Here is a 19,672-nt window from a genome sequence, read left to right as displayed (position 1 = left end):
CGGTGTCAAAAGCCCCTAAGATGTCGAGCTGTAGGAGGGAGGCAGCCGCCTTATGCCTCTAGGCCTCCTAGACCTAAGCCGTAACAAGCCGGATGGCTAGTTCTATAGACCTGTGTTCCCGGTTACCTATCTATTCGGCCGGTAGAAGCCCGTAGGCCTCTGTAACGGCCGTTACCTTCTAGGTGACTATAGCCTCTAGCACCTTGCCTACCGTTAGTAAGAGTGCTATAGGCCTATAGCTGCCTAGGGTAAAGTAGGCCTATAGGGGTTTGCTAGGCTTGCGGAGGACTACTATCTTAGCCCTTTTAAACCGGGCCGGGAAACAGCTAAGCCGAAGGCTCTCTGAGGCTAGTTTGGCTAGTATCCGGTAGAGCGGCCGCTTACAGGCCTTTAATAGGCCTATAGGGAGGAGGTCCTCCCCTAGGGCTTTCCACGGGGCCACCCTAGCCAGTACTACCTTAACTTCGCCTACCGTAACCTCCTAGCCTATTTCGAACTTCGGCTCCTAGTGGTCGTTCAGATCCGGGTCGTCGATATCCGATAGGTCTGCTTCCAGGTTCGGAAAGAACTTGTCGGCCAGTGCTCTAGCCTTCTATTAGTAGGTTATAAGCCCTCCTTCGAAGGCCGGGAGCTTTAGGGGGTCGACCAGTAGGTGGCTTTGTAGCCTTGCCTACCTCTCTAGCCTCTATAGTAGGTCCGGCCGGTTGGTTGCCTCCCGTAACATGGCTCTCCAGCTCTTGGTCTTCGCGGCCGTAATGGTCTTGGCCTGGTCCCGTAGGGCCTGCCGAAGTACCTCTTGTATATAGGGGCTTAGGGTACCCCTATAGGCCCTTTCTGCCTCCTTGGCCCTCTTCCGGGCCTCCCGAACCTCCTTCGTCCACCATCGAGCTCGTTTACCGCCCGTACTAGCCTTTTTTGCCGGGGCCGAGACCGTAGCTATCTCCTCAAGGGCCTCTATAAGCCTGTCGAAGGCCTGTAGAAGCTCCTCCGGGCCCCGGAAAACAGGCCCAGCCGGGGCCGATGCCCACCTACCAAGCCGGAGTAGGAGGTAGGCCGCCTCGGCCTGCGTGACCTCCTCGTCTAGGCTCTTCTAGTCCTACCCTTTACTAGCCGGCACAGGCCCTTTGGTCCCCTAGAGGGAGACATTTAGAGCCTGTAGGTAGTGGTCGGATTTCCCACGTTCCGTGATATCCCTATAGGTCGCTTCTAGCCTGGCTGAGGCTATAAATTATTATATAGCCTTACTTATAATACTAGGCTAACCCTAAGCCTATATATAGTTAGGGATAGGCTAACCCTAAGCCTATATATAGTTAGGGAGTTAGGGAATAACCCTAACCCTAGGGTTATTATACTAACCCTAAGCCTATATATAGTTAGGGATATAGTATATACCATTATATAGCCCTAAAAAAATGCTATCGAACGCTATATAGCTTATATAAAATGGCCTACTATTGCTTGTACTATAGTTATTTCTATAAAAGTGGGTAGGTAGGGCACCTGCCGAAAAGGGTTATTGTTGACTCAAATCGATCTGATTGGGTGCAGGGCAGGTTGGTGGGGCAGGCTAACTAGAGATCCACTTTTTTAAAAAAAATCCAAATATATTTCAAAAATATATAACTAATTAACCAAAATAGATATAAAGAAGCGGAGACCTGTTCTAAATAGGCTAATATCTAGTTTATCAGAGTATAATTTATTATATAGCCTTACTTATAATACTAGGCTAACCCTAAGCCTATATATAGTTAGGGATATAATATATTGTCTATAGACGTGTCTATTATATAAAGCTAGATAAGGTAAGCCCTATAGATCTAGTAAATAGGCTGGAAAATAGAGAGTTCTTTATTCCTAGAGCTATAGGGCTAGCAAATGTAAGAAGAAGACATTGCACTTTTGAATTATTTTAAATTTACTAACCTTCTTCTATCTATTAGAACCATCTTCCATTAGTTAATTATACTAACATTTTGTGGTAAAGAGCCAGAGCTTTATCTCAATATTTACGAGGAGCCAACTTCGAGTCGAACGGAGTTAGGGTTATAGGACCGCCGGTGTGGAGAGGATGATTACGCGGTCCTTAGCCTCGGTCTATGACATGGTTAACCGGTTCATCAATTACAAGCCGCCGTTCCCCGGGGACACAGGTTCGCCGTCTGGCGCTGACGCGTTTCTCGACTTTATCGAGGGGGCTCTGCCTCCTTGGCTTCATGACAGTATATTCCCGAATGTAGCGTTCACCTGCGACGCCGCGCTTCGAAACTCTTTCGGCGGACTCCTGGTTGCCTTTTCGCTGATCTCCCGCCCAGCCATGTTCGACACATATCTGGCGGCGAGCCCTGCTCTGGAAGTAAGTGCAAAACAGCTGCATCCTGGCCGAGGTCGCGTCTCGGTTCGGAATTGGCGATCCGACAACATCGGCCTAGTACACCTCTTCTGGATGCAACCAAACCTCGAACATGCCGGCGCTCATGATCACGTACGGAAAGCCATGAGCAGTGTCCGGCCCGCAGGCGTACCGAAAACGAAACGGCATTCCAGGCGGGGAAGAGCTAATTACTTCCGGCCTCTTGGAATGACGGAACACTGCCACGACCTGTTCGATCTGGTGAAAGCGAGTAGAAAGGTTAGCGATGTTGTGCTCAACGAGTACGCGGGACAGGACCACGCGGGCGTTGCTGCGAGCGCAATCACCGAGGGCATTGACTACTTTGTCGACTGGTAATTAGGCAGCCAGGAGGAGCTAACCTTGATGAAATCCGCAGGTTCCACCCGCTGATTGAGAGAATTGAAGAATTGGTGGAAATGTGTGTTTTTGCATAAACAGAGTCATAGGATCATGATATTCCGTGTCTTGGAGAAACACTTCCCTCTCCGTTTCCCGTTAATACTCTCCCTCGCAATTTTAGTCGAGAGTCCAAAGTTCGCCCTTGGCCTGAGCCTCCTCGACGGCCTTGTTATAGATAGCCACCTTCTCCTCGTAGATCTTGACGAGGTCGTCATCGCGCTTGTCTTGGGTACTGCCACCGAACGCCCTCACCGCAGCATAGTAGACATCGGCTAGGGCCCGGCACGCGGTCTTCGCGCTGACAGACTCGCATTGATAATACAGACTAGTGACACGCGCTTAGGGTCAGCCTCCCGAATCAGATGTAACGAAGGCGGCAAGCGGTTAGAGGGCAGGAATAGACATACTCGCTCTTGAAGTTGTCGTCGATGCTCAGCTTGCCGGCATCCGTGAACCGGTTCTGGGCCTTGTAGTTGCGATATCCGAAGTCATGGCGGTGGCAAGCGGGAACAAAGGGGAAGCCGAACGGGTTGTCCGGAGAGGAGCTGCAGCCGTCCGAGTCCCAGATCAGGGACGGGGGATCGCGGGCGTTACGCTTGGCTGTGAAGGCAGGAAGAGTGAGGTCGAAAAGGTACTGATCGGTGATCTGGATGGCCGACTGCCGCGGAACAAGTGCCGCGTCGGCCTTGCCAATGCTGGGAAGAGCCAGCACAGATGAGGCCAAGCAGAGGGCGGTCGAGAGGAACTTCATGATGGCGATGTGAGAGGGAAGACTGCGCAACAGAATACCGCGACCTCAGGCCAGGGCGAACTCGAAGAGCTGATCCTATTATTTACGGTCGAGTTCTAGGTATAACCGTCCGTCGAAGGACATGCGACGGACCGTCAAGACTATTATATAGCTGTGACTAGATCCTCGTCGGCGACCAGATGCCTCGACCAAACGCTGATCCCTCATTGGGACACCGAGACATAAAGGCCAACTAACTATAGGCCGAGAGGACATCGGCGAGCGCCGCTATCACAACCTGCCTCATCGAGAAATTGTTACCGAGGCGATGTGGGCTGCCGTTTCCACGATGGCACCTCCTGGCGAAGACACGTCCTGCTTTGCCGCAACCTTGCCAGTCGTCCTGCGGCCCGCCGAATGATACCCTCCCCAGCAGGCCCCGCGTCCAGATGGGAACGTCGATCTCCTAGGCCAAGTGCGAGTCCTGGACCGGCGCAGGGGACTTAGAGCCAGCATGCGATTCGCGAATGCAGAGGGAAGCGAGAGAGGGTGCCATCACGGGCGACCATGGTTGGCTGCTGTGGTAGGGCCAAGCCGGCGCCTCTCTCGATGCCGCACACCAGTCATTGGCCTGGAAATCGGAGCGTGGTCTTGCGGGGGAATGGCGCGGAATTCCAGGGGCGCGCGGAGAGTTATGACCCCGCGCCAAGCGTTCCCAAGCATTCGCCAATGATGGGGAAATTATGCGCTACTACTTTACTTAGTAGTTAGTATACGCACTGTACATACTATAGATGCACATACCGAAGGACTCGGTACATACCTACCTAGCTTACATATACCTAATTTACACGTGATGACGTTTTTGTTTCGCCAAAAAAAAGAGGCGGGTCGACCTAGTCTTTGCTGACGGTCTGGCCAAGCAGTGAACTAGGTTTCTTTTCTCCACAGGCAACGTGACCGGCCCGCTTTCCAGAATAGCAGCAAAAGTCCAGAAACCAACCACCTTCCTGCCTTGACAGGTCCTTGGGTAGTAGCGAACGCCGCAAACCCTTTTTTTGCCCTTGCAGCCCCACGACATGGGATGCTGCTAGCAAATCGCCAGTTCCGGAGTCCGGCACTTCCCTAAATTAGCCACGCTTGTTCATTCCGTGCTGCAGAATGGGCCGTCTCCCCGTCGCCGGCGCCGGAGGGGCCGACTTCTGTCAGGCCGATTTGTCAAGCACCGGAGATGATGGCTACTACTACGATCTCGGAAATTTCCACATGCCTGTGACAACCTCGAGCAAAGAAGCTCAAAGATGGTTCAACCGCGGACTCGTATGGTGCTACGCCTTCAACCACGAAGAGGCCGTCAGCTGCTTCGAGCGCGCGGCCGCAGCGGACGAGTCCTGTGCCATGGCATACTGGGGCATCGCCTATGCCCTAGGTCCCAATTACAATAAGCCCTGGGGGATCTTTGATGAACTTGAACTGAGGCGCAATGTCCAGAGGGCGCGGCAGGCAGTGGTGAAAGCTCTCGAGAGAGCGCCCGCCGCGACAGCAGCGGAGGCGGCACTAGTCGATGCGCTCCAGGAGCGCTATCCCCATGACCAGCTGACCCCTTCTCAGGGGTACGCCTTAAATCCCACGTACGCCGCGGCCATGGAGCGCGTCTACATGCGGCATCCCGAGGACCCCAATGTCATCGCCATCTACGTTGATGCCCTTATGAACCTCACTCCCTGGCAGCTCTGGGACGTCCGGACGGGGGAACCCGCCAACGGGGCGCGGACCATGGACGCCAAAGCCGCCCTGGAAAGGGGGCTGTCCGAGCACCCGGAGCACCCGGGCATGTTACATCTGTACATCCACCTGATGGAGATGTCCAGCGAACCCGAGAAGGCGCTGGGGCCCGCCGACCGCCTGCGCGGGCTGATCCCCGACGCGGGCCATCTCAACCACATGCCCACACATATCGACATCCTCTGCGGCGACTACAGGCGGGCCGTGGCCTGCAACACGTCGGCCATCTGGGCGGACGCCAAGTTTGTGCGCCGCCAAGGCCCCATCAACTTCTACAGCCTCTACCGATCCCACAATTTCCACTTCCGCATCTACGCCGCCATGTTCGCGGGCCAATCGGCCGTCGCGCTCGAGACGGCCGACATGCTGGAGGAGGCGCTGCCCAACGCCCTGCTCCGCGTCGAGTCGCCGCCCATGGCCGACTGGCTGGAGGGGTTCCTGTCCATGCGGGCGCACATCCTGGTCCGCTTCGGCCGCTGGCAAGACATCATCGACAACCTGCCGTTCCCCGGCGATCCCTCGCTGTACTGCACCACGACCGCCGCGCTGCACTACGCCAAAGCCGTGGCGTACGCCAACACGGGCCGGATCGACGAGGCGGACCGCCACCGCCGGCTCTTCCAGGACGCGCACCGGAAGGTGCCCCCCTCCCGCACGCTCTTCAACAACACCTGCCAGGACATCCTCGGCATCGCCGCGGCCATGCTGGACGGCGAGGTCGAGTACCGCCGCGGAAACGTGGAGCAAGGGCTGCGGCACCTCCGGCGGGCCGTGGAGCTCGACGACTCGCTGCCGTACGACGAGCCGTGGGGGTGGATGCAGCCGACGCGACACGCGTACGGGGCCCTCCTGCTGGAGCAGGGGCGGACCGAGGAGGCCCTGGCCGTGTACGCGGCCGATCTCGGGCTCGACGACACGCTGCCGCGCCCGCAGCAGCACCGGAACAACGTGTGGGCGCTCCACGGCCTGCACGAGTGTCTACTCCGTCTCGGGCGGGAGTCGGAGGCGCGGATGGTCCGCCCGCAGCTGCAGCTGGCGCTCGCCGCAGCAGACGTGCCCATCAAAGCATCTTGCTTTTGTCGCAGACTCGCTCGCCTGTAAGCAACACAGGAACAACAAAATTGAAACTGCCTGTCCAGTCAGGAGAATGGAAGGCTGACATTCACATTGAGTCCCGTCTAATTCTTATCGTTCCGGGTGTTCTTTAGGTATCTAATTAATCGGTCGTTCGGGAGTATTTAATTATTATATCAACGCTAGGAAGTCGACCGGAACAGGAAAAGTCATGCTAGGCTCTATGTGTGTGTAGTCTAACAAGCAGGTTAAGTTACTTTATCTAATAACCGTGCTGCTCCTCGTCGCCGCATTCGTCAATTTCGTCGCTGTCATCCTCGTCGTCCTCCCAGTCCGCGCTCTCAAGCCCTTTGTTGTGGATGGCGAAAGAGCCAAGCCATCCGAGAAGCGCCACGCCCGCAAAGAGACCCCATGCAAGTGCCTCACCTTTCGGCCTCACCCGTGTTGACAGAGTGAACAGACCGCCCGACAGAAACGGTCCAACACTGCGGCCGGCCGCTGAGAGGGTCTGCGCGATGCCGTTGAGCGTGCCAAGCGTCTCATTCGATGGTGCCGAGTTGGTTATCTGATCGGACACGATGAGTCAGAGGAGCGACAATAATTACATGGGGGGACGAGGGGATCTGGGTAACCAAAACACTTACCAAAAGCATGACGCTACTGAGACCACCAACCGCACAGATGTTCTTGAGCACAAGAATGGCCCCCAGTTCGCTATATAACCAGAGCTTCCCGGTTCCCAGCCCCAGTGGTGGATTGCTGTCAACGTAGTCGATCCACGGCATGAGGGCCATGCTTATGGCCATTCCGAGTAACGAGGAGCGGTAGGTCCCGAGATTTCCAATGCGGGATTTCACTCTCTGGAACACCAGTACCTGAAACAGGATGGTCGCCACGCCAGCCAGCGAGAGGCTAACGCCGATTATGCCCGGTCCAAGCTCGCGCCCGGTGGGCGGCGGGGACGAAGCGAACATCGGGTACAGGGAGTTGTACGAAATGTTGGTAAGTTGGAATACAAGGTACGTGCCCAAAATGGCCAGTGTGTTGCGCTTGCTGAGTTCATGGAAGGCGGAGCCCGTCTGCTCGGGCTCCTTATTGTCCCCATTTTCGGCTTCAGTGCCCCGAGATTGGAATAGGCCACTTTGCTCATCCGCGGAATCCGTTTCTTCTTCTTCTTCTTCTTCTTCTTCGCTATCGGAGGATCCATCCAGCCGGTCTTGATCATTCGATGCCGGTGGCAGTCTTTCAGTCGCAGGCGGTCGCGACGGCGCCTGGGACGTTCTTCTCAGGCGCGCCGCGCACCAGTCACGAGCCTTGTATAGCCATTCTAGGCCCAGTCCAGCAGCGCTTTGGTCGAGGCTATTGAGCGTCTCGTCGAACCAGATTGCCAGCACAACGACGCTGGCAAGCAACAGCGCTGCAACGACGATGTTGGGCGCTAGAAACGGATACCTCGATCCGCCGAGGACTCCGACGAGCAAGCCGCCCAGGGCGGGCCCGGTGATGCTCCCGAGGCTGTAAATGACGGGCAGCCAAGTGAAGGCGCCGCTTTGGTTGGTGCGATCTGTGATCTCCCCCAGGCAGGTCGGCACGATGGCCGCGTTTCCGTTGAACAGGCCCATGGCCACATGGACCATGATCAGCTGGGCAAAGGTGCTGCAGAGCCCGAAGCAGACAAAGCAAACCATCAAGAGAGACGTGCCCAGAAGCATCGTGGGCTTGCGTCCCACGCGATCGGATAGGTATCCCCACAGGAGGTTTGTCGCCAACTGCGCAAGGGCAAACGACGAGGCGAGAAGCCCAACGTATAGGCCCTCATCGCCATCTGGGATTTCGTCAAAGGAAGCCACCATGGTTGGCAGGTATGGACCAATCGAGTTCAGGGCGGTTTGTTCGGCGAGGGATAGAAGGGCCAGGAGAGAGAGCTGTGCCCACGGCAAAGGGGTTGTGTCCGCGCTGGGGGAATCGTACCCATAATCTGCTGTGTGGCCTCTTTTCGTTTGTCTTCCCCGGCCGGCTCCCTCCAAATCCGGCGCGTCGTCGGATGCGCCACCGAGACCACCTTCCTCATCTCGTGAATCGGATTTCTTGCCACGCAGCCTAAAGAGCCGTTTGTACCAGGCGCGGGGTCGTCGAGGCGACCATTGGCCGTCTGAGGGCGACTCGGGCGGCGAGGTCGGAAAAGTGTGGTACTTTGGAGTTGACTGGCGACGGAGGAGACTCCGAGGATCTGCGGCGGGACGTCTTCGAGTTCGACTGCCGCTAGGCCGCGTTTCGTCGTACGGCGATGGGAAGGGAAAAGGCTCTCCGGCGTGGAAGGATCCGGATGCTCGAGAACGGTGACTTCGGGAGAGGCTGGGTCGCAAGTTGTTTGCTGTGGGCGCGCTGGCTGTGACTTTGGCTGGGTGCACCATTGCAGAACTGAGGTGCCGCGACCGGGCAGTTCGCGGTCGCGGGGCAAAATTAAGTTACTAGTATTTCCTTCTTCGCGACTGATTACCGAGAAGATTGGTTTATCGGCAGGCCGCTAGTGCCTTGCCGATCCCGATGTTGTCCAGCGGAGGTAGGGAGTAGTTTAGGACCTACAACCTCGCACTCCCTCGTAATAATTGATTTCCTTGGTAGGGAGTCGTGGTCGTGTAGGGTAGAACTGGAGTGCGTGGTGAGGGGTTCAGGGGTGCACAGCCCAAATGGGTGTGCGGATTGCCCAGCTCACGATTAGCTGGAGCGTGTCGGATAATGCCCTGCAGAGAACTCGCAGAGAGAGGACCTGCCCAGGACTGCAGCTCAAGTGCATGCCGCCTTCCACCTCCGGTTAGCTGGTGTAGGCCGGTGTGAGTTGTGGCTGGCGAGAGTGATGTCATAATTCGATCGGCCAGGGTCTCGGAGCCACTCGCTTCCCTGCCACTTGCGGGTGACAATCGCTCCCAGGCTGGGGCTTAGTGTATCTCTCAGCTTGGATGAAGATCAGCCGTGCATGATCAAGTTTCTGTGTGGACCGGGCCCCACTAGGGTTCCCGGCCCCACCAGGGTTGTAGCCACCCACATCTTCCCTACAGGGTGGCCCTGGTCAGCCTCTTCCATCTTCCTCCCTCATCGATCATCACTACTAATTATAACAGAGGCATACGAAGATCGTTGCTTTTCCGCACCCATCATCCCACAGTTTCTGACCTCCTCCAGCACTTAATATAATCCATATAGGACCTGAAACTTCTAGTGTAATCAGTACACCACTGTGTACCTATGTACGGCGTACAGATATGCTCAAATCCTTCAAATCAACTCCCTCGACGACGGTTTCTAATTATTTGCAAACTGATACGCGACACGCGACGCGTTAGCGGCCGGTTAATATGGTATGCCAACAACTGCCACCTAACGATTTAGACCAATATCCCTCACCCGGCATGCCGCAAACCCATCTAGTTAATTTTTTTAGGGCTTCTGCTTTCTCGGGCTAGGTCATAGCTGTGGCGGCCAAAGATCCGAACAAACCCGGCCAATTGTGTTCAGTTGCAATGGAGCATGCCGACCTACAACATGAGATCCTAGACTTACACAGCGTCAATCGGGCTGAAAATGTTGACAGGCCCGGCGGCCGGGCGAAGAAAGTGTTTAAAGCAAAGTACCTAATTGTTCCTCCAGAAGGCTTCATCCATTCGGGGAGCATCACTATAGCATTAGCAGAGGTAATTACAGTACAATCAATCCTAGGAGTGGTCTCGCGTGTTTATAAAAGGCGTAGCAGAGGCTCTATAACACCGGAAACAACACGACGAGCAGTTAAAGCGACTATCGCGCTTAACTAGGGGGTATATCAGAAGCGACAGAGCTTCTAGGGACACTAGCCACGAGCGACATAGGCCACTTTCCAAGCTCATTAGCGCATAGATCATTTCCTTTGTCTATTTATATCTCTCTTTCTCTCCTTTGTAGATAGTTTAACAAGGCACTCTTTCTGTTTTTTTCCTTGCCACTACTCTCAACGCCTCCCACGCTTATTCGAGCTCGCACCTGCGTTCGGCACAGCAGGAGCATGAAAGCCAGCCACGAAACCCCAAGGCCAGGTATTATCATCATAACACAAAAATGCCACAGCAGGTGCGTGTAGAGGATCAGTTCTGATTGTTCACACTACGTTGACACGATGCTAGGTACCTGATGTACACGAGTGCCCATGATAATCCAGATCTGCCTGGCTATCTGCTGCATCATCCCCCCATCCCTTTCCTTCCTCTGGATTGCGACAGGCTTTTAAAAGACAACTGTTTTGTTGCCGTTCAGGAAGACGCGTCCCTCGGCATACCACTTGACGGCGGCAGCGAGGACCTGGCTCTCGATGTTGGAGCCCTCCTCGACGAGCGCCTTGGGGTCCATGCTGTGGTCGACGCGGGCAACGCGCTGCTCGATGATGGGGCCCTCGTCCAGGTCGGCGGTGACGAAGTGGGCGGTGGCGCCGATGATCTTGACGCCGCGGTCGTAGGCCTGGTGGTAGGGCTTGGCGCCCTTGAAGGAGGGCAGGAAGCTGTGGTGGATGTTGATGATGCGGCCCGACATGGCCTCGCAGAGGGTCGGGCTGAGCACCTGCATGTAGCGGGCCAGGACGACCAGCTCGATGTTGTGCTCCTTGATGAGCTCGAGCACCTGCGCCTCCTGGGCCGCCTTGGTCTCGCGCGTGACGGGCAGGTGGCGGAACTCGATCCCGTAGCTCGCGGCCAGCGGGGCAAAGTCCGGGTGGTTGGACACGATCAGCGGCACCTCGATGGGCAGCTGGCCCGTCTTGATCCGGAACAAGAGGTCGTTCAGGCAGTGCCCGATCTTGGACACCATGATGAGTACCCGCCGCTTCTGCGTCACCGGCCGGATCTCATAGCTGATGCTGTATTCTTGGCCCAGCGAGTCAAAGGCCGGCCGGAGGTGCTCAGTCGACTCGGTCGGCGTCGGCCCAAAGTGCACCCTCATGAAGAATTTTTCACTGGTCGGGTCGGAGAACTGCTGCAAGTCCAGAATGTTGTGCCCCTCGCGCGCAAAGATGCCCGTCACAGCGTGAACGATGCCCGGCTTGTCCGGGCAGGATAGCGTGAGGATGTGTTCGTTAGCCATGGTTGAAATGCTTGGATGTCAAACGCCAGCAGTATCGTGTTGTTGTGGGACTTGTCCAGGACTTCCCTCCCATCTCGATGCGTCAGACACTCCAAATGTGTCCACTTCCATCTTTAGCCTGAAACTGTGGCGATGGAGGGTTAGGGTTCCTTTCTATCAAAGCAGCAATGGTTCTCGATTGCCAGTGCTGGCGAAAAGGTTTTAAGATACTATAGACCGTCACTTAGTATTTTCAACCCATATAACTTCTCCCTTCCTTTCTTTTGTTCGTCTTTCCTGTGCTTTTCCCGCTCTTGAACCCTTCCTATCATTCCTGTTGACCCGCCACGTCCGATGTTCGGTGATTGGCTGTTCAGGGTCTCGGAGGTTCGGGAAATCGCCAAGCGACCGTTTTTATCAATGCCTGAGCCACCCTCTTCTGAATGCTCTCCTCATCCTCAGTACCCCGACCCCGAAGGCGCGCCTCGAGGACGTCGGGACCCGGCGGCTTGACGAAGACAAACCGCGGGTTGATCTGGCCGTCCGCCTTCCACTGTTCTTGCTTCAGCTGCTTAACGCCCTCCATGTTAATATCGAGCAAGACAATGGACCCATTCGCGGACTGGTCAATGACTGTCTGCTTGCTCGTGCCGGACAGGTTGCCGTTGAACTCAACGTGCTCGATGAACGCGTCCTCGGCGATGAGCGATTCGGACTCGTCTTGCGAGACGAAGTAGTAGGATGAGCCCTCAGTCTCGCCCGGCCGGGGCTTGCGAGTTGTGAGAGACGCTGAATGCGAATATTTGCGGGTGCGCATTTAACAGTCTCTGGCAAAGCGTCCCTTTGCCGACCCCTGAGGGCCCGGAAATGACAATCGGGCGACGATTGTGAAGTCCTGTGATGCATGCTATGGTAAGCCAGCTATAGTGTAGACTTATAAGACAAGTGTAACCATACCTTCGGCCATAGGAGCTTTTGCAGGGAACAAAGCGAGGTGCGGTGTCATGGGTCGCGGTCCCTCTGAGCTGAACAGGCAGACGGCGGTGAGCTGAAAGGGCCAGTGTCGGCAGCAGCCGTCGTTAGCTCTCTCATCCAAACGTGGACCAATGAAGCAGGGCCCTGGAAAGAATGCTGCAGTAACGAGCGTGACTTCCGTCTGGCTGACCAAGTCGCAAAGCAACCTAACGAATGCAAAGCGATGCCAACAACCAAGCCCCCGCTCTAGATTGCATCCTCATGCTCAACGTACCACCATCAGCAGGGACCTTGAGACCGAGTAACTATAACTACGAGAGAGGTTGTGGTGCGGTGTCTGAGGAATCTGGGAAGTTGAAGGAGTGGGCGGAAAGGAATTGGGGGGTTCCTAATAGTCAGAAACAGGGCAGGGGTGGGTTTAAGAAGCGGAAGAGGACGGGGAAGGGCAGGACGGGGAATGGTGTCGGGGTCAATACTATCAGGGCTGGGGGCCGGTTGGGCGGGCATGGGGATGGCTCGGAGGATGATGAGGTCCTCCGGTGGTCGACTACGATATTATGTGGCCCAAGTCGCCGCCGGACTGATCGGACTGATCGGACTGCTAGGTCTCGTTGCGCATCCCGGAGCAGTGATTAATTTGGTCAAGGACGGGGTAGATAGCTGATGTTCGTTGCGGCAAACTTGACGCCGTATGAACGCTAAATATGTATTTCTTTACTCGCAGCGTGCTGCTGGACTCAATGACTTCCTTTTCTCCCTGACATGCAATTAGCGCCGGTTCCTCCCTTGTCTTGCGCCGTCGCTCCGTTGACCTCCTTCTGCTCCACGCTCCTTTGCTGCACGTCCTGTGACGCTCCCCCACGCCACGCCGGAGGCAGCCGTCTGCCCATCTGCATCTCCCACAAATCCCGATCAAAGCGTCCTTGCTTGAGAGCTTCGGCGTTGCCCGCATACTTGAAAGTTTTACCAAATGCCCGGTCCTCCTCGCGGCTTTCGGCCGGACCATCGGTGAAGTAAATTCTGCAGGGCGCGAGTGTGTAGGCGTTGGTTTCGTAGTAGGCCAGCTTGAACTCCTCCTCAACCGACCGCACCTTGTAAGCACAGCCCGTCACTTCCATCCCCGGCTCGCCGTCAATGAGGGCCTTGTACTGGCCCCAGTTTGTGAGCTCGTAACCGTAGACCTTGGCACTCCGCAGAACCGGCTCCGTGTCAAACCCCAAGACGCTTTTGAGGACGTCGGACTTCATGAGGGTGCCATAAAAGAAGTACCAGACGGGTTCGTAAGTGTAAGGCCGGGGTTCGGATCCCCTGCTCCAGAACCCATCATCTGCCGCCATGTCGGCGAGATTGTCGAGGTACGGACAGGGCTTCTTTTCGTGAGTTTCACTCAGCTCCGCTCGACTCGGCCGGACCCGCGGCGGCGGGGGAAGTGGAGGTGGAGGAGGAGGCGGAGGCGGGGGCGGAGGCGGCGGCGGCGTGGGGCCTGTGGTCGTGGTCCCTGACCGTTCCCCTTTGGCGGCCGAAGCAGAAGAAGACAGTGGATGGGGCATTATGGCACGACAAGATATGCAAAGGAATTTCGAAAGAACGAATGCGACGGGTTCAAGGCAAAGGAAATGGCGACTGACCTGCCCTGTAGGGAGCCGCACTGCTGCAGTTTGTTTCCAGGTTATTTATGGATGCGTTGCAGGCACCAAACATCGATTCATTGGATGAGCTCGATCGATAGGTAGGTACGATCGCGGCAAGAGCAACAACAGTTACAGTGGTGACGGCCCGCGAGCCCGCCCCGAGGACCACGGCCAACATCTGGTAACGCCACACCTATTGGTCCAGGGGTCCGGGCACGGCTGCATGACGCAAACAGCTTCGGGCATCTCCGCTTGTTGGCTCTGAGCCCGACCCACAGCCCAGGTTGCCTGGCTGTTTCGACTTTATTTATAGGACCCAAGTGAGGTGCCATCGTTACGAATTGCGCTGATTCGACACCTGACTTGGCAGCAAACGGTCTGGGTAGGTCGGGCTTCGCCGCTTCGGACGTCTCGAACTGTTGCGAGGAACGCGCTGAGCAACTGAGAGCAACGAACTGATGATATTCGATGTCTGTCTATCTTGTGGAAAAAGGGGCGAAAACCCTGCAAGTGAAGATGAATCTTCGCTTCAAATGCACCCAATTGCACCCTCGTTTGTGATAGAGAGGAAAAGAGCACCGCGGGAGTCCAAGACTGTGGCATCCAATGGGTGCACAGATAAATCTGGAGGACTAGCCGTTTATATAGAAGCGAGGCTCCTTCCTTCGCTCTTCAATGTATTCACATTGAAGAAACTTAATTAGTCATTGAAGCTTCGCTTCAATAATATGACGCTGAACCGCCGGGTCTATTGTGCTATGAACGCCCTTATTCCCGCTCATGCAATGATTTCTTGAAGCTCGACCAGGGACTCCCTCATGGCGGACATGAAGGGCATCGACGTGAGCTTCTGGAAATTCATAGCCGCCCTGCTTACTGAGTCAGCACCTAAACATTTTAATTATATGCCGTCATTGGTCCTTGGGGCAGTGACTGGAACATACGATGACCTCAGATACCACATACCAAGCAACAGCTGCTTCTCCTCGGCTGTTCGCCTCCAGCCTCCCTCACCACCCTCGGCCTGGTGTCTTCTGTTTAAACCGAAATCGGAGATGAGCGACTCGGCCAAGCAGAGTAGGCTGTTAAGCTGGCTGTGCTTGGCACAGTGATAGTGATGTCAACCCAGGATGACCACGATGCCCATGAGCAGGTCCAGGGAGCGCTGCTCATCCTGGCGGAACATTCGGTCTGCCAGGTGCGCCATGATGATCCGGATGCTTGCATGCATCCTATGCAGACCCTCAGAGTCTGCGATGACCCGGACGGCCATCATCAAGAAGGGGTGGCGGCTCCTGAGCATCGCAGCTGGTATGTGTTCCGGGATGACGACGTACGGGTGTTGAGGCATCAGTTCGGTGCGATACTTGGACAAGAGGACTTGGTCAAGGTCTTCTCGGCCCTCTAGGAGCATCTCGTGTGTCCGGTCTTGGGCGCCTGGTGGCGGTTGGTGTAGGTTCAAGCGATAGGTCAGATAGGTGACGGCATTGTGCTGATTGTACACCGGCGGCGTCCGAGCAAAGAAAGACCCGTCCTGGGACGCTGTGCTCTGGCTGTCGACGGACGATGTCCCTTGCGTATGCTCTCCGGTCACCGGTGAAGAGGGGAACTCGGGGGTTCGAGACAAGCGAGTCGAACTCGACCGAGGGGCTACCGGCATCTGCCGTTCTTATACGGTCTGTCAACTTTGTCGTTCCATTGGCAGTAGCGGGGCAAGCCTGAACTGACCGAGATTGCCTCGACTATCTTGCCTTCCTCGGCTTGTGTACCTGCTCGGTGCATGTCTTCAACATGACAGAGTAGCGGCTGTGACTTATAACTATAAAAAGAACTTAAGAATACCCCTAGGCTGCCGAGCGTAAGCTCTAGTCGGAATTATCCTGCCAGTCAAGTTTATCTTATTATAGAAGACGGCATCTAACCCTCTCCCCGCATTGTTCTCTAGTGTATAGATTACCTGGAGCGCTTGGCCATCGTTCTCCCTCCGTGCCCTGTTCAGCCAATGCTGGGAGATGGCGTATTACCTAATTTGCCCCTTTCTGTTTCCTAGGGTATAAAAGGTGTAACGCATTGTTTTTAGGCAAATCAAGAGAGGTTATGCACATGATGAGGCATGCTGTATGTAAGCAGACATCACGTTAATGATGTCGACGATGCCAGAGTCTACCTACCTAGGAATATCGGGCTGCCAAAGGTGTTAACAACATGGGCATTCCATCGCATGGTGTTATCGTCTAAGCGAGGGGTCTAGCCTACCTTAACATGTTCGATATCACTTGTATATCCGGTTCCATTTCATAATTGACACAGACATGACGGACATTGCGGCCCAAATAAGGCAGACCCAAATTCTTCGTCTTTGGGTGCCTTTTCCCAGCACGAACACAGAAGAAGGAATCGAGAATGTGGAACGATAGACTCGTGTTGACAACTGATCTAACCTGATAAATCTTTCGAGACGATCTCGAATCCGTCGTAACGTCCGTCTTCCCGTATAGAGACCGCTTAATTATTCCCACTGTTATTCTCATGATGGTTGAGTCGCTTCCTTTGCCATAGACTTCTCCGTCGGAGTGGCATCACCGGGGGTATTCTGCCCCTCCATGACCTGTGCGTGGATCGTCTTGGGGTGAGACATCCCCGTAATGTCGAAGTATATGCTCCTGACGGTCCTGGCGAGCGTCTTGTGGCTCTCGAAGACGGGGAAGAGGCCGACGCCGATGAAGGAGCAGAAAATCCAGATGATTCCCACCGTGACCCAGCCGGTGAAGAAGCGCTTGCTGAATATATAGCCTGACCCGTACATAGGCATCGGCCATAGGACCAGGAAAGCCAGGGTCTAATCACGCAAGTTAGCAATCGTCTTCTCTCAAATCCGGAGGACAGAGAGAGAGAGAGAGAGCGTGTGTGTGTGGAGGTAGCAGTCGTCAGCGGGAGAGACAACTAACCATGATAACGGTGGCAGTCTTGCTGATCTTGCCGGCGCGCTCCAGTTTCTTTCGCTCCTCCTCCTGCTCGGCCGGGGTCTCGACGTGTCCGCCGGGGACCTCTTCCGGGTCCACCCCGGCACCGTTGGCCAGCTCGTGGTCGTCGGCCCTCCGGATCTCCAGCATCGATTTCCAGTCGTAGTTGTCGATGCCGAAGATGAGCGTGAAGACGGCCACAAGAACGATCGGGGATAGCAAGGCAGCAACATTGCCCGCCAGCATCGGGTTGTTGGAGCCGGTGCATTCCACGCCCAGGTTGCCGCACTCCTTCTTGGCAGTGACGAGCCAAGCAATAAGAGCACAAGCGAGGCCGATGATAGGAGACAAGGACGCTGCCCACTTGTTCTGGCCGGCCCTGTTGATTTTTTTTTTTTTTTTTTTTTTTTTGCAAACAGTGGTTAACAGAGAAAACACACCCAAAAAGGGAGAAAGGGGGCAAAGCTTAATTACCAGATCAGCGACAGGGTTGCGGGAAGCACGGCAGAGGAGATGATGACACCCATCATGAGGTACAGGTACCCCATCGAGATGCCGGCGTACCAGAGGCCGACGGAGAAGGTGGCGATGAAGACGGCGTAGCCGACCACGACGGCGTGGCTCATGTAGATGAGCCTCCTGCCGCTGGCGGCCGGGTTGAAGTAGGTGCGGTACAGGTCGTAGGTGCAGATGGTGCTGACGGCGATCAGCTGGCTCGAGGTCGCGCTCGTGACGGCCATGAAGACGATGAGGAGGGTCGCGACGGCGCCGCCCTTGCCGAGCAGGGCGACGGCGGCGTACGGGAGTACGAGGCCGGCGCTCACGTCGGCGTCGGCCATCCGGTTGGGATAGGTGGGGAACCAGGGCGTGTTCTCCATTGCCAGCGCGGTGAGGCCCATGGTGGTGGCGGTCAGCCAGGGGATGGCGAACCACGAGAGGCCACCGATGAGGTAGCCCGGAAGGGCGTGCACCGGAGAGGCGGCGATGGCCTTGTTGTAGTACCCGTTGTCGAGGAAGACGGTGCCGAAGTTGCCTTTTGCCAAAAAGTCTCTCAGCCCCCCGTGTCCGGAGATTGCTGACCGGAAACAGAAGAAGGCGGAGGAAAAGAATGATGATACTTACCGACAATGTTGATGACAAAGAAGATGGCGCCCTCCCGTGATCGCATCGTGAGGTAGCTGCCATCCTTGTTACCTTCCACGGGATGCCGGGTAGCAGCCTGGACCAACAGGTCATAGACGGCACTAGGGGAGCCCAAGACGTCATGCGAGGCGTACGCGGTGAGCGCAAAGACGATGATGATGAGGAGCAAGATGAAGGTATGGGCCCAGTCGGTCAAGATGGTCGCCTTGAGACCGCCGACGAGGGTGTAAGCCACGACGCCAACGGGAAGAAGGTAGACTAATTAAGCAAAGTAGTTAGATTGCGCCATCCGTCCCATGTTTCCCCCTATTTTATCGCCGGCCTATGAGACCGGGAGGGGAAGGGAGGAGAGAGGGCGGACTTACTCGCAGCGATGGTGGGCATGCCGGTCAGAGCGTTGACCGTGGCCGAGCCGCCGACGATCAGCATGAGCGACACGAGGATGTTGGTCACCAGCCCAAAGACGAGGAACACAATGTGGGCAAAGGTGCCATATCGCGCCTTGATGATCTCGAGGTACGTGTGGGCATTTGGCGCGCGCCTCTTGAGCTCGATGGCCAGGGTAGCAAAGAGCAGGATCTGGACGGTGGCGCCCGAGGCATACCAGAAGGGGCCAGAGACGCCGTAACGGTAGCAGACACCGGTGCTTTGGAGGAGCGTGGCCGCCCAAGTCCATGATGAGACGACCGCAGATGCTACTAGACCTGACTTGACCGTGCGGCCGGCCGTGTTGAACATTTCGGACGTCTGGACTTCCCGGTTATACCGCTTGAGGATATAGGTCACGAGAATCATGCCTGCGAGCTTGTCGTCAGAACCCATTTCGTTGCTCTCACCTCATGGCACCGTGACTTACCTAGCGCAAAGGCACCTCCGAGGCCCAGGACGATGCCATAGCCCACGCCTTGGCCGAGGGCGGCATTGGCCATGTGGTCTGGGTTGGAGGGAGCGTGGTCCATCTTGGATGTTGCAGACCAGCGTTGGGGTGCCGGTAGCTCGAGACAGAGGCGTTGTCAGTTGGGAATGGATGGGAAGTTCCCAAAAGGCGGAGGGTGTGAACGTGACGGACGTCTGGATCATGATATACCAATGTGCTGCGCGCCGACGCCGGATTGCATTCACAACCTCGACCACGCCGGCTCCGGCAAATCGGGAAGGGAAGGAAAGGGTAGGTAGGTTATCTTGCATTAATTATCGCCATGGCATTGGCATTCTATTACACTAATCACAGGCGATTCCAAGACCTTGGGAGCCCACCCACGACCGTTGCCGGCCGATAGTGCAGACCTCCGTGTTCGAATCCTGGGTCGAGGTTACCACCGGGTCGGGTTGAATCCAGTCAGGGGATACCGGGGTGACAATCCAGATGTGTGCGGCTCCCCCACTTCCAGCGATCGCATGGCAACCATGAGCCTTTGGGCTTATCGCCGTGGGCGTTCCGAGATATGGAGACGACGCCCATACTGTGTTTGCGTGGTTACACTATATA

The 19,672-nt window shown here is 55.9% G+C and overlaps 9 protein-coding genes across 9 annotated transcripts; 2 read left to right on the top strand and 7 right to left on the bottom strand.

Annotated features, from left to right (window-relative positions):
- Positions 1-2,074: 2,074 nt before the first annotated feature.
- Positions 2,075-2,734, top strand: MYCTH_2130409 (uncharacterized protein; the record flags this gene model as incomplete). The annotated part of the gene is made up of 3 exons (XM_003666452.1): positions 2,075-2,359; positions 2,436-2,488; positions 2,551-2,734. 3 exons carry the CDS (start codon positions 2,075-2,077, stop codon positions 2,732-2,734), a joined length of 522 nt encoding a protein of 173 aa, XP_003666500.1.
- Positions 2,735-2,914: 180 nt separating this feature from the next.
- MYCTH_38458 (secretory phospholipase A2) lies at positions 2,915-3,548 on the bottom strand (the record flags this gene model as incomplete). The annotated part of the gene is made up of 2 exons (XM_003666451.1): positions 2,915-3,095; positions 3,205-3,548. The coding sequence occupies 2 exons, from the start codon at positions 3,546-3,548 to the stop codon at positions 2,915-2,917; spliced, it is 525 nt and encodes a 174-aa protein (XP_003666499.1).
- Positions 3,549-4,461: 913 nt separating this feature from the next.
- MYCTH_2311247 (uncharacterized protein) lies at positions 4,462-6,710 on the top strand. The gene is made up of 2 exons (XM_003666450.1): positions 4,462-6,409; positions 6,485-6,710. Exons 1-2 carry the CDS (start codon positions 4,689-4,691, stop codon positions 6,492-6,494), a joined length of 1,731 nt encoding a protein of 576 aa, XP_003666498.1. The 5' UTR covers positions 4,462-4,688; the 3' UTR covers positions 6,495-6,710.
- On the bottom strand, positions 6,649-8,800 carry MYCTH_90641 (MFS general substrate transporter-like protein; the record flags this gene model as incomplete). Its single annotated transcript, XM_003666449.1, has 2 exons — positions 6,649-6,951; positions 7,031-8,800. 2 exons carry the CDS (start codon positions 8,798-8,800, stop codon positions 6,649-6,651), a joined length of 2,073 nt encoding a protein of 690 aa, XP_003666497.1.
- A 1,574-nt stretch (positions 8,801-10,374) lies between these two features.
- On the bottom strand, positions 10,375-11,726 carry MYCTH_2311243 (uncharacterized protein). The gene has a single exon (XM_003666448.1). The coding sequence runs from the start codon at positions 11,490-11,492 to the stop codon at positions 10,644-10,646; it is 849 nt and encodes a 282-aa protein (XP_003666496.1). The 5' UTR covers positions 11,493-11,726; the 3' UTR covers positions 10,375-10,643.
- MYCTH_2121095 (uncharacterized protein) lies at positions 11,712-12,477 on the bottom strand (the record flags this gene model as incomplete). Its single annotated transcript, XM_003666447.1, has 4 exons — positions 11,712-11,744; positions 11,905-12,225; positions 12,260-12,366; positions 12,429-12,477. The coding sequence occupies 4 exons, from the start codon at positions 12,475-12,477 to the stop codon at positions 11,712-11,714; spliced, it is 510 nt and encodes a 169-aa protein (XP_003666495.1).
- A 515-nt stretch (positions 12,478-12,992) lies between these two features.
- On the bottom strand, positions 12,993-14,225 carry MYCTH_2311242 (uncharacterized protein). Its single transcript, XM_003666446.1, has one exon. It carries the CDS (start codon positions 13,994-13,996, stop codon positions 13,184-13,186), a length of 813 nt encoding a protein of 270 aa, XP_003666494.1. The 5' UTR covers positions 13,997-14,225; the 3' UTR covers positions 12,993-13,183.
- A 630-nt stretch (positions 14,226-14,855) lies between these two features.
- On the bottom strand, positions 14,856-15,859 carry MYCTH_2113191 (uncharacterized protein; the record flags this gene model as incomplete). Its single annotated transcript, XM_003666445.1, has 4 exons — positions 14,856-14,953; positions 15,044-15,176; positions 15,213-15,737; positions 15,806-15,859. The coding sequence occupies 4 exons, from the start codon at positions 15,857-15,859 to the stop codon at positions 14,856-14,858; spliced, it is 810 nt and encodes a 269-aa protein (XP_003666493.1).
- Positions 15,860-16,482: 623 nt separating this feature from the next.
- On the bottom strand, positions 16,483-19,257 carry MYCTH_75366 (uncharacterized protein). Its single transcript, XM_003666444.1, has 6 exons — positions 19,040-19,257; positions 18,549-18,980; positions 18,163-18,441; positions 17,515-18,073; positions 17,026-17,419; positions 16,483-16,916 (listed from the first exon to the last, which is right to left on the bottom strand). Exons 1-6 carry the CDS (start codon positions 19,140-19,142, stop codon positions 16,605-16,607), a joined length of 2,079 nt encoding a protein of 692 aa, XP_003666492.1. The 5' UTR covers positions 19,143-19,257; the 3' UTR covers positions 16,483-16,604.
- Positions 19,258-19,672: the final 415 nt, after the last annotated feature.

Source organism: Thermothelomyces thermophilus, chromosome 6, assembly GCF_000226095.1.
Source record: "Thermothelomyces thermophilus ATCC 42464 chromosome 6, complete sequence".
In the NCBI taxonomy this organism is placed as follows: Eukaryota; Fungi; Ascomycota; class Sordariomycetes; order Sordariales; family Chaetomiaceae; genus Thermothelomyces; species Thermothelomyces thermophilus.
The sequence above is the reverse complement of the archived record's forward strand: the minus strand, read 5'-3'. Positions and strand labels throughout refer to the sequence as shown.

Excerpts from the sequence above, each read along its gene's own strand:
- MYCTH_2311247 (XM_003666450.1), top strand. The coding sequence starts at position 4,689 with ATGGGCCGTCTCCCCGTCGCCGGCGCCGGAGGGGCCGACTTCTGTCAG.
- MYCTH_2311243 (XM_003666448.1), bottom strand. The coding sequence starts at position 11,492 with ATGGCTAACGAACACATCCTCACGCTATCCTGCCCGGACAAGCCGGGC.
- MYCTH_2311242 (XM_003666446.1), bottom strand. The coding sequence starts at position 13,996 with ATGCCCCATCCACTGTCTTCTTCTGCTTCGGCCGCCAAAGGGGAACGG.
- MYCTH_75366 (XM_003666444.1), bottom strand. The coding sequence starts at position 19,142 with ATGGACCACGCTCCCTCCAACCCAGACCACATGGCCAATGCCGCCCTC. Across the intron at positions 18,981-19,039 it reads CGGAGGTGCCTTTGCGCTAG|GCATGATTCTCGTGACCTAT; the intron begins GTAAGTCACGGT and ends ACAAGCTCGCAG. Across the intron at positions 16,917-17,025 it reads AGACTGCCACCGTTATCATG|ACCCTGGCTTTCCTGGTCCT; the intron begins GTTAGTTGTCTC and ends TTGCGTGATTAG.